We start from the raw sequence: 16,578 nt of genomic DNA on the forward strand, positions 1-16,578 counted from the left end.
ATGCATACCATTTGACTTCTGGAAAGTACTTTATACTGTGGCCAAATACATTTAAATAAAAGTCAATCTAAAAATAGACATTAAGCTACAGTAGATTTCTCGATTTAAGAAAATTCTGCTCCCAAGACCCTGTTTGCTTCAACAAGAAACTGGATTACAAAATGATGGCTAGCAATGAACACAACGTAACAACTGCTAAAAGTAATTATTTTAATGTTCATTCAAATTCATAATTTTACCATCTATGCTGATCTATAATGGTTGATTGAACCTGCCCATGTTGGAACCTGCCCAGGCGGTTAAAGATCCCTTCTTTCCTCCTCCCTTTTTATACCTCTCCTCCTCCTCCTGTGTTTGTTTCGGCTCTCTTCTTTTATTCCCCCTTCTCTCTCCTTGAACCCCTTCCATTCCCCTCTCTGCCCTCACCGCCGATCTCTTCCTTGTAACTCTGATCTCATCTCATTAGCACGTTTCTCTTTTTCATTGTCTTCCCACTTTGTCTCGCAGTCGTTTCTCTCCCCTCTCCTTTATTCATATTACATGCTCATTTCCATATGCTAATTAATGAATAATCACCTGGGTACATTCATGTGCAAATACAAATATATGTATTAAACGGCAGGGTAAATTATTCCGAGTCCAATGCTGTAAAACACCCTTGCAAAATTAGCCTTGGATATCAATTTGCATGTAGTTTGCTCTAATAGGCTTCATTTCTAATTTGTAAAAAGTGGAGTAACTCTGACACAATGATAAACACCAATTATGGTTTAGCAGGCAATATCCTAGACAGCTACAATGACGAAGAGAAGGAGGAGGAGGAGGAGGAGGAGGAAGAGGGGAGGGGGACTGTGTTTGCAGAGCCGGTAGGTTTGTGAACGATTTGTCGAAGTGGTGCTCGTAATTAAAGCTATCAGTCACAAGGCGCGACGGCGAACTATCAAACGGTGTGTGTAGCAGCGACAATTAGAGACAAATTCGACACAACTATTATTAGGAAAAGTCATTTTTCACTTTAAGGAGCAGCTAGAGTTTACAGCATCCACAGAGAGAAGGAGTAATTGGTGGAAATAGGAGAGCGAGGAGGGGTGCAAAGAGGAGACAGCAATTATTAATGCCTTATTTTGGCTTTGTCTTATGACAAGAAATTGCACTTTTGATAAGGAAAGAAATCCCTAGTTTATTCAATTAAATATATAGTTTCAGTTAGTGTTTTAAATATATTTTGGATAACTTAATACTCTCCTCATCCCCAGAGCTGTATTAAAGATTTAAGGTTTCAGACCAGTCGAAACAACCCAGTGCTGTTAACTTAATTCTGAAGTGCTTTCAAACTTCAAGTCAGAGGTAACCTTCAGCCAGTGCAAACCTTTTTAGAGAATCTGTATTTTTTTACACTAGGTAAAGTCAAGGGGTTCATTAAATAACAGTTAAACTCACAGTCACAAAATCATATTAATACATGTAATGTTGATAATTTATTAAAATGTGTTATGTCTGTAGTTGATACATATTCATCTTATACTGGGAAAAAAATGGAAATGCAAATGAAAAAATAGTTTGAAATCTTTAAAATTAGTATTATTTAAAGAGTTTAACGAGCAGTATTTGTAGGTGTTGTGAAAACTTCCTTACATTTGTCACTATGTGGAAGTGTGGGGTTCCACTTTAAAAAAAACCAATAAATTCAATAGTTTTATCACAAAAAAGTGTCACTATTTATACCACTATTTCCAAAGTCTCACTATATCAAATTTAATGAGCTGGTTTATTTTTAAAAGAATGCAAATAATGTTAATAATGATAGAAAAATCAAAGTTGCTTTCAAACTGTGTACAGAGAAAATATGTTTTTTCTTTGAAATTTCACTGCAGAAAAAGCTAAAAAGAAAGTGTTTCTATTGTTAGTTTTAGATTATTGAATAATGCTTACATAAGTACAAAAATGTGTAATTCACTTCTTGTTTTCAAAACAATGGCCTACAAATATGTTTTGAAGCTTGAGTTTGCTGTCGTTTTCTTTCGTTTTTGGCTATTAGAGGAGCTTTAATGAAGAGAATGAAAGTCAGGGATACTGCAAACATTGATGCTGCCTGATCAAATTTAGTTACTACTTGGTACAAAGACTGAACTTTATGTGTATTTTTTACGCTCTGTGTAAAATGTGATGACAGAATAAATGAAAAAAAGTCTTACATGAGTCCTCAATCATGCAAAAGAACAAAAAGTAAGTTTTGAAAAATACAACTGAATCCTGTTAATGCATTGGAGTGTATTTTTTACACTATAATACCATATTTTTTTATTTGGAAAACAGAAAGACTTAAAGATATGTGAGAGTTTAAGTTGTATATTTGTTAGTGTTATGATGTTTATTTGTGTTTAGGAACTGTGATTTGGTTTCCAGAGTTTGTGTGACCAATATTACTGTTAAATTCGGTTAGCGGTGGAGCAGCACGACCATGACTCCTGCAGCGGTTAATCAAATTGAAGTGCCAAGAGTAGCAAAATTCAACAAAGCTGTTTTGTTGTTCTAGTTTATGACATTAAAAAAAACAAATTAAGGCTTCACAGATGAGAATGTGTGCGATTAGAGGATTTTACTGCAATTTAATAAGAAATCTTTCTTACAAGATCACATGCTTCTTTCAGGCAAACTGAAAGGGTCTAGAGGGTTGAGTTAGCCAAGCTCAAATCAAGTTACCAAAGAGGCAAGTCAAAAGTCACGTGGGACGAGTTCAAGTCAAAAGTCTCAAGTCTTGAAAAAGTCCAGTCATTTTAAACACGTATGAGTCAAGTCTCACGTCCATTTATTCAGGTCTTACTCGAGTCCAAGTCTTTAGTCAGCTCTGCTTTTTTCTTCTGTGAGTGTCAGTCTGTGCAGATTTGTGGTTATATAGTAGCTGCTGTGCAGTGATTGGACCTTAAGCATCATGTGTATTTACCTGTGAGGGAGGGTGGGGATCCGACTGGGGTGGAGGGATTGGAAGAGAAGCTGTTGTTCGTGTGATCAGGAGAATAGATCTGTAAAAATTGTAAAAAATCCAGTACAACAATGACAGTTGCAAGAATACAGGATAGAGTTAAAGTAGTATTACACATCTAGAATGGCTTGAAAACACTTGAACAGAACTGGGAGGAAAAGCATTATAAAATGTGTGTGCAAGAAAGTGTGTGTGTGTGCGCGTGTGTGCTGTACTTACCGATGCGAGTGCTTTCCCTAAGGCATCTCCTGTCTGAGAGCTGCTGGCTGCTGCGCTCTGTGCTCGGTTAGCTGTGACACACACACACACACACACACACACACACACACACACACACACACACACACACACACACACACACACACACACACACACACACACACACACACACACACACACACACACACACACACACAGGGGAAAAGAGGGATGTATTCTTGTAAATGAGGATGTTGTTAACTACATATTTAATTATTCAGCCCATCCGTTCCACAGGTAAACCTTAAAAACATGTTCATTAGAACTGGAAATTACACCTCAAAAATCACATTTTGTAAACCTCCAAGAAATGCGAGTCCCACACTTTCATTAATAATATTCCATCTATTTTCAAGGAATCCTTTCCGTGTTTTTGGGTCGTTAATACATTGACTTCCTCCTTAGCGCTCTTACATCAAAGGTTAGCACCGTCCAGGCAGTTCAAGGCAACTGCTGAGCCACTGCTGAAATGCATTTGCTGCAATAAATGAAGGAATGAATGGATCCTTTTTTAAATGAAGAGAATCAAAAGCGGACTTTAATAGTAGCAAACATTCAATACTACCATGCATTCGCATTTTAAAAGTGTGACGCCATGAGTTTGTGGGGAAATGCTGGACTTTAAATGCAACTAAATCTGTTTCACACACTTGAAGAGCACTGAGGCCAGAGAGGAAGGAAGTGACCTCACAAGACCAGATGAGCGCCCACACAAACACACGCAGGCACACACACACACACATATACTGAGGCATAAGACTGACATGCTCACAGCACATCTCTCCTGATAGCAGATCCCAGATGGAAACTTTACGCTTGCACACACAAGTTAGACACACACACAAAGACACACAAACAGGCTTGCGCGCAGCAAAAACACATCCTTTCACGGCAAATGAATCCATTACAGAGATTGGCAGCAGTGGACTTCTTTAAGCTGCTAGAAAGAAAAGAGAGAGAGACAGGTAGACAGAACGAGAGACGGGGAAGCAGCATATGTTTTGGGGTTAAAGCCTCATGTCTCACTCATGCCACACCACTGGCCTAGTAAACCATCCAAGGGATTACTGTTTAACACACACACACACACACACACACACACACACACACACACACACACACACACACACACACACACACACACACACACACACACACACACACACACACACACACACACACACACACACACACACACACACACACACCCTCACTTGATGCATAATTCAAAACATATGCAGTAGGAAATCTTTTTCATAAACGAGAGCTTATAGCCACAAAGCAGGAGAGCATAGAGAGGATAAAACTTTTTTTTTTTTTTTTTTAGGTTTTGGGGTTTTTTTTGTCCGTCACCTCTTCAAAGAAAGAGAACAAAAAACGAATTAATTTTATAAACGAAATTATTAGTAAATCACTATTTAGTTTTTACTTTTGTTTTTTGTGTGTCACCTCTTCAAAAACAGAGAAAAAAATACTAATTTATTTTATAAACCAATCTAATAGTAAATCACAATTTAGCTTTTTTTTTACTTTTGTTTTTGTATCTCCAGTTCTTTGCTGTAAATCAGCTAAATTGTTCATGCTAATTGTTTACAGTGCATAATACTTAAGGTATCTGCCAATATGATAGGTACCACATGGACTCAACAGAGGGCGGCTGTATGGGGCTGATCTACTCTATTCAGTTGCATGATTTTATGTGCCTACTATGCTACGCTGTTTACAATACTATGCTAGCAGCAGTGCAAGGACTGTTAAATGGATAGCTAGCATAGCCTGAAGAAAGCTAACAGCTTAGGGTGAGTATTTACAGCTACACCAACAAATTCTGTTTTTTCTTTTCTTTCTCTGACTTAACTGCTCCCTTTATCTTTTACATTTGTTATGTTTACCAGCAAAATTGGATACATGGAAGAGAATGAATAGCTATGACTTTATTACACTTGCAATGCAGCAAGTTTTAATGCATTGTATAAACTAGCAAACTCTCACACCTTAGGTCAATAAACAGTAAGAAAATCGTAATGATTGAAAATCTCAGCTTTTAAGCCAGAGTTCAGGTGTGAGGTTTGATTTGATGGAAATATAATACACTGATCCTACAGATAGATACAGGTGAGGTAAATTCTGTCACTAAGGACATTCCTCTTAGGAACATTGCTTGTTATTGGTATTAATTACAACCGACATGACTCTTTCATGTCCACAGCTCATGTTCTACATAAAGTCAATGTGCATGTTTAGTTGTACAAAAGCAGTCTGAGGCAGAAAATCACCTATAAACACCCAGCATCCGTGTTTAAGAGTTTGTGAGTTCACGTTTATCATATGTTTACATTTAAATAACAGCAGCATGCTTTTTATTAGGTTCATCTTGTGTTTACACTTATCTGCTCGAACTGTGTCTGTGTGAGATGAGGAATGTTGGAGATGTCTTTCCATGAAAACAAACTTTCAATCTGTTTCTTATTGCTGTTCTATTTGTTCTACGGGACTCAAAGTAAGGGGTCCATATGGTATGCTGTGTGTATGTGTGTGTTTGTGTGCATGCAGTGGTGTGTTACGGTGATGTCAAGGTCAAGCCAAAATGAAGTCCAAGTGTGCTTCTCAGTTTGACTATATTCTGTTTCTGACTCTAACAAAAAAGTTTAAATCATCTGTGTCTAATCACAGCACGGAGAGTTGTAACTGATTATGTGGCTATAAACAAAACCCTGCTAATAGGGAAGAACTGTTAACCTCATTTCTTAAGTAGTAACTCTAGGTGTTTTTCCATGTAGTGCATAAAAAACAAAATTTTAAAATATCACAAAACTGTTTGGTCTTATATGGAGAATCTTGTATATCGTATTCGTTATGTGACAAAGTTCATTGGAAACACATTTAGGTAGCATCCACGTTAAAACACTTATTTTAAAAGTGTTTTCAAATCTCTGTCTAAGCAGAATCTATTCAGAAATAATTTCTGTCTCTGCTAACACACTTGTTACACATTATCTGGACTTTTCCCATACAGTAGGCATGTGTGCACCTGTGCAAAGAGGAAGCATCGGGCCTAAAAGAGTAGAAAAAACTACAGAGGGAGAAAAACAGTGAAACAAAGACCATCCATCTTCCTCCACTTATCCAATGCAAGGCTGCAGCGGTGCTCTATTATTTTTGGTTTACTTGTGAGTGAGACAGTCATATGTTTAAAATGAAATTGCGTAGTTGTGGATGGACCTTTGGAGAAGATTCACGCTGCTTTAGTGATTGATGATAGGCATGTGGGGAGCATCTTTGCTGGTGCAAACATCACAGCAGCAATAAACAATCACTCACAAGGCAGCCTGAGTTTAGATTAGCAATTAGCATAAGCCAAGTAAGCTGCCTGTGCTAGACTTTTTTCTTATACAACAGGCTGATGACTCCCTGTAATGACCAACTCCTCCTGTATTTTGATAGCCGAATGCACAATTACCTCCCTCTCTCAGGATATTATCATAACATGATTTGATTGGCTAGTTACAGCACTGGAGGATTTAAATAAATGTGATTCGATTTGCTGGCGCCTGCTTTGATATTTGAACTTGCCTTAACTTTTTAGCACAAGCAGCTTGAGCAAAGAAAAGAAAAGCAATGGATCCACAATTCAGCTCAGCAACACATCACATCAAACCATCTGAAGTAAATGAGAGGATTGAAACCTGAAATGGGTACATGTGACTCCTCCCTAAGCACGAGGGGGACCCCCAGATTTATTTTTGGGTTCCTGCTGACCGCCACTGTACATGGCAGTTTATTTATTTATCCATACACACAGAAACAAAACTGCATTCCAAACCTGAAATAGTCAGTTTGTTAATGCACATAAAATGACCTGGGAGCACTTTAGAAACTGATTAATATTTAGTGATGTTTTACGCAAAACAAGCCCCAAATTAATCAGTACCGATGTGTGGGGGTGTCTCCTGGCTAAAGGATGAAGGGCTTGCCGTAACCGATGCTGCAAATTTTTGTGATACAATAATAATTACAGTTTTGTAATTGTTTAAATTATTTAGCAATATGAATAAAAGTATTTAAATTCTATATAAACAAATAAACAAAAAAAATGTTGTGGGCTTAAAGGATGAATTTGCAAAAAACAGAGTACATGTTTGAAAGCATTTAGTGCCGCCAAATAGGGCTGGGCCATATTATACCGTTCACGGTAATACCGGTATAATGTTAGGCAACGATAGGAAAATGAAATATCGCGATAGAATGGGAGTAAAACGCGCATGCGCAGTGCCTTTGTTTTCATACGCACATGGCCGATTGTTGAGTGAAACAGATGAACCAGAATTGGTTTGTAAAAATGGTGCAACTTCCGTGATGTGGAACTGGTTTGGTGTTTGTCCGTCAGATACACAACAAAGCACATTTTTTTGCAGAACATGCAAGCGGCCGTCGTTATTATCGTATTTGTCGGACTAAGATGCTCCTATATCTGGGAGTAATCTGGGTCCTAAACTCTGTATGCTTCAGGTCAAACAACACTGCAGTATCACTGAGAGTTAAAAACTGTCTAAATTCTTTCATCTTTAATAAAACGATCAGCATTGCTGCTTTACCAGGTGTAACTATAAAGTTTAACTTCCAGGCATCCATGAAAACAAGTTATTACATTTAACGGAGTTAGAAGTTAGCAGGAAGCTAGCAGAAGTTAGCTGGCTAGTTTCGCTAGTTACCTAAGCATGCTATAGCATGTTCTGACTGAGAGATTTCTGAAAAAATTCAAACGTACAGCTCTGCTATCACGTCCAACATAAATGAAGACAGGAAACTAAACAGCAGTGACGTTTGTAGGGTTACTGAAGTTGGGCTAGCTGGTATATAATGATGTGCTACGTGATCGCTAGCGACACAGCTATGTTAGCATAACATAAACAGTGAAGCTGGAGGACGAACACTAACACTTTTCCACTTATAAAAGTTAACGTGAAGGTTCTTCATGGTTAGAGACAAATGCAATCGCATGGCAGGATGCTGTAAACGGACCAAACTTCAGTCAGGAGAACAACTGAGATAATCCATCCATAATACGAGGTTAGTCATTAATATACTGCAACTACATGGGAATAGAGCCGCTGCCAGAGAATTCAACATTAATGAATCAATGGTACAGAAGTGGAGGAAGCAAGAAGAATGAGTTTAATAAAGTTTGATTTATCTCACTGCTTTGTTTCGCTTAATGTGCGCTATAATCCCGTGCACCTTACGGTCCGAAAAATGCATACTGCACACTGCAGTTTAATGTTGCAAAGCACCTCTTTTTAACTTCAGTGGATCTTATACATGGTTATGCTCAGGATATGTCAGCCCATTTCTACTGGAAATGCCTTTTGGTTAAACTTTCAGCAAGGAATTTGCATTTGCACTGTTACATTTTTATAAAGCTTTAATGTACATAAAAACCAGCTTCTTGTTTAAGTGAAAATAAATGGAAGGTTGTCTTTTTGAACTAGTAATGTTGTGGAGTTGTATTTTGTCACGCATCAATTATATCGTCAGTTATATCGTTATCGCAAATTTTCAAATATATATCGTGATAAATATTTTTGGCCATATCGCCCTGCTCTACCGCCAAATCATCACTCCAAAATAACAACAATGTAGAAAAAGATTCATAATTTTAATGCAACCAAAACAGTTACATTAACAATTTAACTTCTACACACAGCAGAGCTTTTACTTTTGTTTTTAAGAAAGTCCCAATTTAAGAGTCCCGTTCTTTAGGTCAGTCCAGATTTCACACTTCAAGTCTCTTAGGTCATGTTGGGTTTTTTTTAAAGTCTTTAGTCAACTCAGGAAGTCTTAGAGTCAAGTCCAAGTCAGATCTGAAATCTGAAGTCTACAGCTCTGAAACCCACAAGCAACAAATATTTATGGACTTTTATATGAACTACATCCTGTTAGGTTTACGATGTTGCTGTTAACGTGAACACTCTCTTAGTTATACTGTATGTGTAAAAAACCTAACAGCTCCTAGATAGCACTAAACACAAAGTGCATGCACAAATTTCATTAGTGTACACAATTTATCTACAATGTGCTAAAACATTCTGCTAAACAGGAACAAACAAAAATATTGATCCTCATTGTGGCACTAGAGGAAAGTCAGAGGACTAATTGGCACTGTCAGTAGGTTTCGTCCTCTGACAACCATGAATATCTTTGGATGAAATTGGATGGCATTCATTTAATTCCTACACTGCGAGCAAGGTTGAAGACAGGCATGCATCTAATGAACGGAGAATCATTCATTAGATCAAGAGATTTGGAATATCACAATCACTATGGGAAAGGATGCTTATTCCCATCAGCTAACGGTGTTTGCTGTGTTGATTACCAAGCAGCAGTATTGGATAATGTCTTTACGGATTAAAGCTCGTACAATTAAAGATTTTGAAATGTTCACTGAGTGATCAGGAGACGTGATTGCCTTCAAGTATTATTTAACGCTAACAGTGACCTTGTAATTTCTTTACACAGGCATCTTACCCATGATGCTGTCTGTTCCGTTGGTAGGGGCAGTGCAAGAGGCGGTGCTGTAGTGATTTGCCCCGCCCCCACCACCTCCCCCTCTGTGGAAGCTGGACATGGGAGGAAGGCTGGAGTTGATATCTGCAGACGAGTGAGACGGGTAGCTCTGCGAAGAGACGGATGGAAAAAAATGAACCTTTAATATGAAAACTGCTACGAAACAGGAAAGATTACATTAGAATAAAATAAAAAACAGAAGGAAGTGGTTACAAACATGAAGCCTGCGCTCTGGATAATTACAGCACTAGAACTGAAATAAAAGAATTACTATCTAATGACACTTGACAGCTTTATGGCTTCACATATGTGTAGAATTTATTAATCTTTCTCATGTGTCCAGATCTGCAAATGTGCACTTCCAGTAAAGCACAATATAGCCAACTAACAATAACTGGAAAAAACCAGCATGTTGAATTCATTCTGCAGAGAGCCAGCGGTCTTTAATATATTAATCACTACTGATAGATTTATTTCATTAATGGATTTTGTTGATTATAAATCTATGACTAACGGGATTGTAACCATAATTGTAATTTTGGTCATTATAGTTTCAGTTACAGTGGCTTTAAGTTTTTGTTCCATGTAGTTTTCTGTATAAATGTCCAAGAGCGACCATCCAGATGCCAACTAATGACTCAATATTTCCTTTATTTCTGTGTTCACCAAAGACATGCAAGCTTGAATGAATCTTTTTCAAGGTTGTCTTATTTCATTTGAATCTACCAGTTGAATTTAATTTTGCTGCAGAATGTAGGTAGTAGAATAAAAATCTACATTCCAGGGTTGCTTACTGGATTTAGCTGTTAGCTGGATGGCCCCACTGTGCAATGCAGCTTCAGAAAACAAAATCAGTAAAGAAGCACATTCTCCATGTTGTGTCCATGTTCGGACACCGTGTGACGGACAGTTCTGCTCACCAGTCTGTCGTGAGGGTGAATCCCGCAGTAGGAGGAGCTCTGAGCAGCGCCGTGGGCTGAATTCCCGCCACCTAGCATGCTGCCGTGGTAACCTTGCTGGCTCATACTGCTGCTACTGCTGCTCCAGGGATCGCCGCTATGGTGACCATCTGATAAAGGCGATACAGAAAGGAAGATAAGGAAGTTAGAAAAATGCATTTTGTTTTGTTCTTTTTACAAAACCTTAAGACAGAAGTTTTAAACAGTTTTAAAAACAAAAATACTTTTATTGTGAAAGCTGCATGCTTTTTTCCTTGTAACTAAGGGCTTTTGTGCAAGACCTACAAATGCACCACTAAAAAAAAAGTCATAAAATAACATTCTCCCACTAACTTTCTCTATCTATGCCATTACAGGAGTGTCTTCAAAGGTGCCTATGCGCTGGTTCTTCTAATTCTCCAATCAGCTACTACAGCTCCAGATTTGTAGACACTAATCTTCTGCCAGATCGTAGACTCAGTTAATATCACTCTAGTTTGAGCATTTCAGTAAATGTTTTGCTATAATCTTTCCATCTGAGTGCTGTCTCAGTTTCCCCTCAACTGATATTATTCATCCTTAGGATCCATTTGCCCCTCAGCTTTCCACACCACTAGCCTCAACTGGCTTCAACTATCTGCCAGTGACCTCCCAACTACTCCCGGTTCCTGGCTTCCTTCTGCTCATCAGAAATAATACCAGAAAGACATTCTAGCCTCAACCTCCATAGACAATCTGACCACCCACCCACGCAGCCTTTAACCTTATTCTCTTTGGTGCAAGTAACCGTGTAAATAAACTTAATATTGCAACTGGATTTTCAGTTCAACTATGGACCAGAGGAAGTTTGAATCGACCGAGGGCTTCCAGTTACTGGGGCCGCAGAGGCCCAGAGGTGCACAAGAGGATCAACCTCAAGGGAAGACAGGCCAAGTGCAAGTCAATTTAGGTTTGAAGCTTCTTTTTTTTTTTAATGGGAAAACTTTTCATTTTTAAATTGCAGCTTGTCAAGAAGACCTAAAGATGGGAATGAGAGAAGTACCACACACTTTCTGATATTTGAAAGGATCTTATAATCAGAGACATTGATTTCACAGAGAGTAAAGTTACATTTTTCATGCTACTGAACTAACGTGTCTATTTTACCAATTTATTATCTTGTTTTGAGGTCATCAGCTGCTGCTGCCATTATTCACGTGTTTGACTGTAAAAGTGAAACAGTGATTGCATGATTTAGATATTTTTCCCACTACAGTAAAACAAAATTTCAATTGATCAAATAAATTGATATATATTAATGAAATTTAGGGGAGGTACATGTGATGTGCAGGTTTCTGACAAGGTAATCTCCTGTGTAAGAAAACAAGGTGAAAACACAGTGAGGTTTCTCTCTGCTGTCAAACCTTCCAGACACTCAACAGTGTCTACATGCAGTTCAGCAATCTGACCCACTTTGTGCAGTAACCTGATTTCAGAAAACATTCACATAAATGGGACACCTGGTCTCCTTCCTCACATTAAGAATTTAAGAATAACCCGGTTAACACGGATGTGTGCAGGACAAACCTGATTTCTGGGACCATGTCCACCGTGTGAAATTAGTTGAGAGTGTATGTACTGTATACATGACAGACACCCAGCAGAGAGAAAAGAGGAGAGTCGGGGGGGAAATGAGAATTGAAAATTGTCAAAGCATTTTCCATCTATAGTTGAAAAGCAGACAAATTTGTTTAATCAAAACAGGACCAAACACTCTAAAAGGAAGGGCATAACGCAGAGATAATGGCCTGTATTTTTAATCCAGTCTCTTCAAAGAGATACTAAAGTAGACCTGTTATTCTTTTATTTATTTTCTCTGCTACAGAAGTGTATGCGCATATTATACATGGCCAGAGTTTCAGATAACGAGGTCAGTGTATGTATAAGTAATCCCTGGGAGCCAGAGCACAGGCTTCAGACTGCTCCAAATGATCTTTTTCAGAGTTTTTTTCTATTCTTGGCTCTGAATGATGTAATAAAAGTGGCTAACTATAATATATTCATCTTAGGCATAGCTCTGGCTGTGAGCACACCTGCTGTTCAGAACTTTTGCTTACACCGCGGAGACATTCACAAGAAAGTGTGCTTAAAGAGTTAGTCTTAAAAGAAGTGGGGTGTTAAAACAGCTGGTTTCACACAGGATGAGCTGAGGTGCTGTGTTAAGCCCAAGTAAAAGTTTTTTTTTTAAATTTTGAATCATTAAAAACTACTCTAACAGAGCCAGTAGTTTTAGTTATCCAATCAATGACAAGCACCTGCACCTTATATTATACTGTAGTATATCTACATGACTCACTTGTTTGTTGGGCTAGTGTTCCATAAAATCAAAGCGATTAAATGGAGCCAATGTTCCAGGTGAACCAAACCAACCAACCAACCACCTGCAGAAGCTGCTGATCCAACCTGTGTCAACACTAAATTGCTCGGACATGTGAAAATCGCCAGGACAATTCCTGTTTTAATTTAAAAGGTCACAAATGAAATGTTTGCACAAAGTCATATCAGTGGCTACAACCTAATCCATGAAAGTTTCCAGCCTGTATTTTTTATGGAGTTGAGTCTTTGATCTTTAAGTTGTCCAGTGTATTTTTAGAGAATTTAAAATGAGTATTTTTTTTTTAATTGCACTAATCGGTTCTATAAATCATAACATTACTTGTCCTCACACTGCAACTGGAATCCTAATAGAAATATGTACAGTGTCGTTGTTTGATATTCCGTCCGCGTTTGAGACCAGAGTGACCAAAGAGTAGATAGACACATGAGCTAAAATTAAAATGAAGAGCACAGCTACCCTTGCCACTGCAAGTAAGTTAGCAAACAGCATCAGTGATGTTGACATCACCGATGTGTGCTGCAAACTATGAAGACCTCCTCTGGGTGGCTGTGATAATAAATAACTAAATGTATGACTCAGTTTTTTGGCTGATTTTGGTGAGAACAACTTCCAGTTCAGGGAGCCTTCGGCTCATTTTGTCAGCTATCCAGTATCCACAGTGAGCTTGGGAATGTGGTGGTGGGAGGTTTGACGAAGGACAGACCTTGTGTATGTGTGTGTGAATGTGATTACCTGGCATAAAGAAAGAGCTTGGGAAGCCAGCACTGGGAGGTTTGGAGGAGGGATAACCCGGTGAGTCCCTGTTGTAGTCGGCTGTGCTGGCAGACGGAGCGTACACCTGCAACAAACACAGAAACACACGACGTCAGGCAAAAATCAAACCTTCCATTCTCTCATTTTTCCTCACAGAGGCTCAGCAGGAGTTAGTCTCAGACATCATTTCCAGGAGGTTGTAACAGATGACTGACACTTCCCTCCTTCACTAAAACATCACCCTGGAATATCTGATTGAATGAACACAGCTTCCTGGGCTGCTGTGGGTCTTTGGCTGTGATTGTTAAACTGGGGGAAAAAATATGGAAGCTGTTCTGGAAACTTTGTGTAAATTACATGAATATTGGTTTCTGAACAATACAGGTCTGTTTTAGGTTTGCTTTGTGCAGGATTCATTAAAAAAAACATGTAACACATTATATATAGATTTCATATTGTATGCATCCAAAATATAAAATAGTATATGTTTTCCATTCATCATGTTATCATTATGCTAGAAAAAGAGCATAATTTAAAACTTTTTTCTTTTTCAAGTTCTTGATCATTTTGAATCAGCATTTTCTTTCAGACTAAGGAAAGACACATTCAGGTGTTCATTTTATTAATGAATTAAGTTTTAATTAGATAATACCTCTGTTGGATTGCTTAACCTATAATTTAAGACAACTTGTAGCATAAAACAAACAAAAAAGATGATAACTGATAATCGTTCCAATGTTTCAAATCAATTACAGAAGAAGTATGATCGAGGTATGATCTTATTTTTAAACCAGTAAACCAGGTTAATTTTTATCATTCATAGCTTTGAAGCCATATTTTTTAAAATGTATTTTTTTATTATACTATGAACCAGAAAACTCCAATCTTTTAATTTAAACTAATTTTCTAGATTATGATTTTTTATTCATTTATTTATTTTACACAGGGTTTTAGTCATATGTCATTCAGAACCACATTCATAGAATATTTTATTCCTTTTTTGGAATGTTAATGGCATTTTCTAACTTGTGAAGCTCAACAAGACTTTAAAAACTTTATTAAAAACTTAACAAAGCAACAAAACTAAAGAATTTGAACACAGACTTCTCTTTATCTAATGGTTAGATTTATAGTAGTATAGTAAGGATACCAATTGGCACATATTTAGAAAGCAAAGACAAAATAATTGTTATTTACCCTAATTTAAAAATAATAATTTTAATGTAAGTAATCAACTGCAGAAGTTTTATGGTTATATTATTTACTTTTTTTTTTTTTAATATTCTGACTTTAAGATCTGTCAATCAATACCTTAAAACTACAGTGTCAATGATGCCAACTATCTGCAGAGTCCAACACAGATTTTCAGTCAGTTATCCTCTTAAACAACCAAATCAGTGCTTTTCTGTCCGTCTCCTCTCAGAGGGAGAGGAGCAGCAGTAGCAGCAGTCATGCAGCAAACATGCAGCAGCATGAGAGACCGCAAGTACAACCGGCAGCCTGTCATCACTCAAACAGGTGACGCTCTTCCTCAGCAACATAGCGTCTGAGTTTGGTCATACTATCAGCTGGGGGTCCCCACAGCATGCCTTTGTGTGTGTGTGTGTGTGTGTGTGTGTGTGTGTGTGTGTGTGTGTGTGTGTGTGTGTGTGTGTGTGTGTGTGTGCATAGCGTGCGAACACTCAGCCATTACGCTAGCTCGCGCTGCATGACGCAAAAACTGGAACAGCTGTTGAAAACAATCTTCTCCGATTCTGTCTTTCTCTCGTTGATTCCCATTAAAATGAAAAACCTCACTCCACAGCTACACCTAATCTACCTCGATCCCCAACCAAAGACACGGGTTGCTTTGTTAACTTTAGAGTATTTGCATATGGATGGAGCACAGATGTGGTAAAAACCAAATGTGATGATAAAACACAGAAGGAATAAAAAGAGAGAGATGAAACAAAAACACTTGGGGGCATTATAAAAAAAACATCATCTCACTTCCCACACTCCCCAAGAGAAATTATTAAAAACAGAAAACAGATTAAAACAGTTTCTTTTAAACAAAAACCTCATGATTTTTTTCTCTCACGTCACTGAAGGATTGTTAGTTTGGGAAAGCTTCTTATTTCTTCTACCTAGTCCACCCTAGATCCTCTGCACTCCTGCAGGTGAACAGTCTTTGCGGAGAACCAAGAAACTAACAAATGGTCAAATTTTTGCAACGCCTACCCAACTCTGAGGAGAGAAAGAGGCTTCCCCGTGTTTCCCTGTTTTGATTAACCTCTGTACATACAAGTGAGCGTCTCTGGTTCTCAGGGATGAGTTGAGGTCGAGATGGCCTTGCAGCAGGTTAATCAAAAACACAAACTGGGGGTATTTGTCTCATTTCATCCACGATGTGGACTTTGTGTTTCAAAACATCAGCTACGCTCAACGTGTTTTGACCTTTGTGGTTTGAAGTGTACTTCTTTTCCTTCTGATTTGATCCAACATCGCAGCTAAGGCTAGAGTCATACTTCTCTGGGGTTCATGGGAGTGTTTGTAGTTCATTGTTTGGAGTACATTTTCATCTCCCTGAGGAACCTGTATCCTTACAGAAGTCGAAACAACCACTCAGACTGCTCGAGTCTTTGAGGCGTGTGTTTATGCAAGCTTCTCCCTGGGCCTGTGGGACTTCTGGTTACCCAGAATATCTCCTTTACACAGGTCTTTGG

At 38.2% G+C, this 16,578-nt stretch overlaps 1 protein-coding gene across 7 annotated transcripts in view; it reads right to left on the bottom strand.

Annotated features, from left to right (window-relative positions):
* Positions 1-16,578, bottom strand: part of tcf4 (transcription factor 4) — a 253,511-nt gene that overhangs the window by 28,491 nt on the left and 208,442 nt on the right. For all 7 annotated transcript variants that reach the window (XM_080304500.1, XM_080304499.1, XM_026174488.2 and 4 more), the window contains 5 exons: positions 13,853-13,958; positions 10,726-10,874; positions 9,767-9,914; positions 3,203-3,273; positions 2,945-3,023 (listed from right to left, as the gene is read on the bottom strand). In XM_080304500.1, the coding sequence (XP_080160626.1) occupies positions 2,945-3,023; positions 3,203-3,273; positions 9,767-9,914; positions 10,726-10,874; positions 13,853-13,958 (553 nt within the window). The remainder of the gene's footprint in view (positions 1-2,944; positions 3,024-3,202; positions 3,274-9,766; positions 9,915-10,725; positions 10,875-13,852; positions 13,959-16,578) is intronic.

This window comes from Astatotilapia calliptera, chromosome 7 (genome assembly GCF_964374335.1).
Source record: "Astatotilapia calliptera chromosome 7, fAstCal68.1, whole genome shotgun sequence".
Lineage (NCBI taxonomy): Eukaryota > Metazoa > Chordata > Actinopteri > Cichliformes > Cichlidae > Astatotilapia > Astatotilapia calliptera.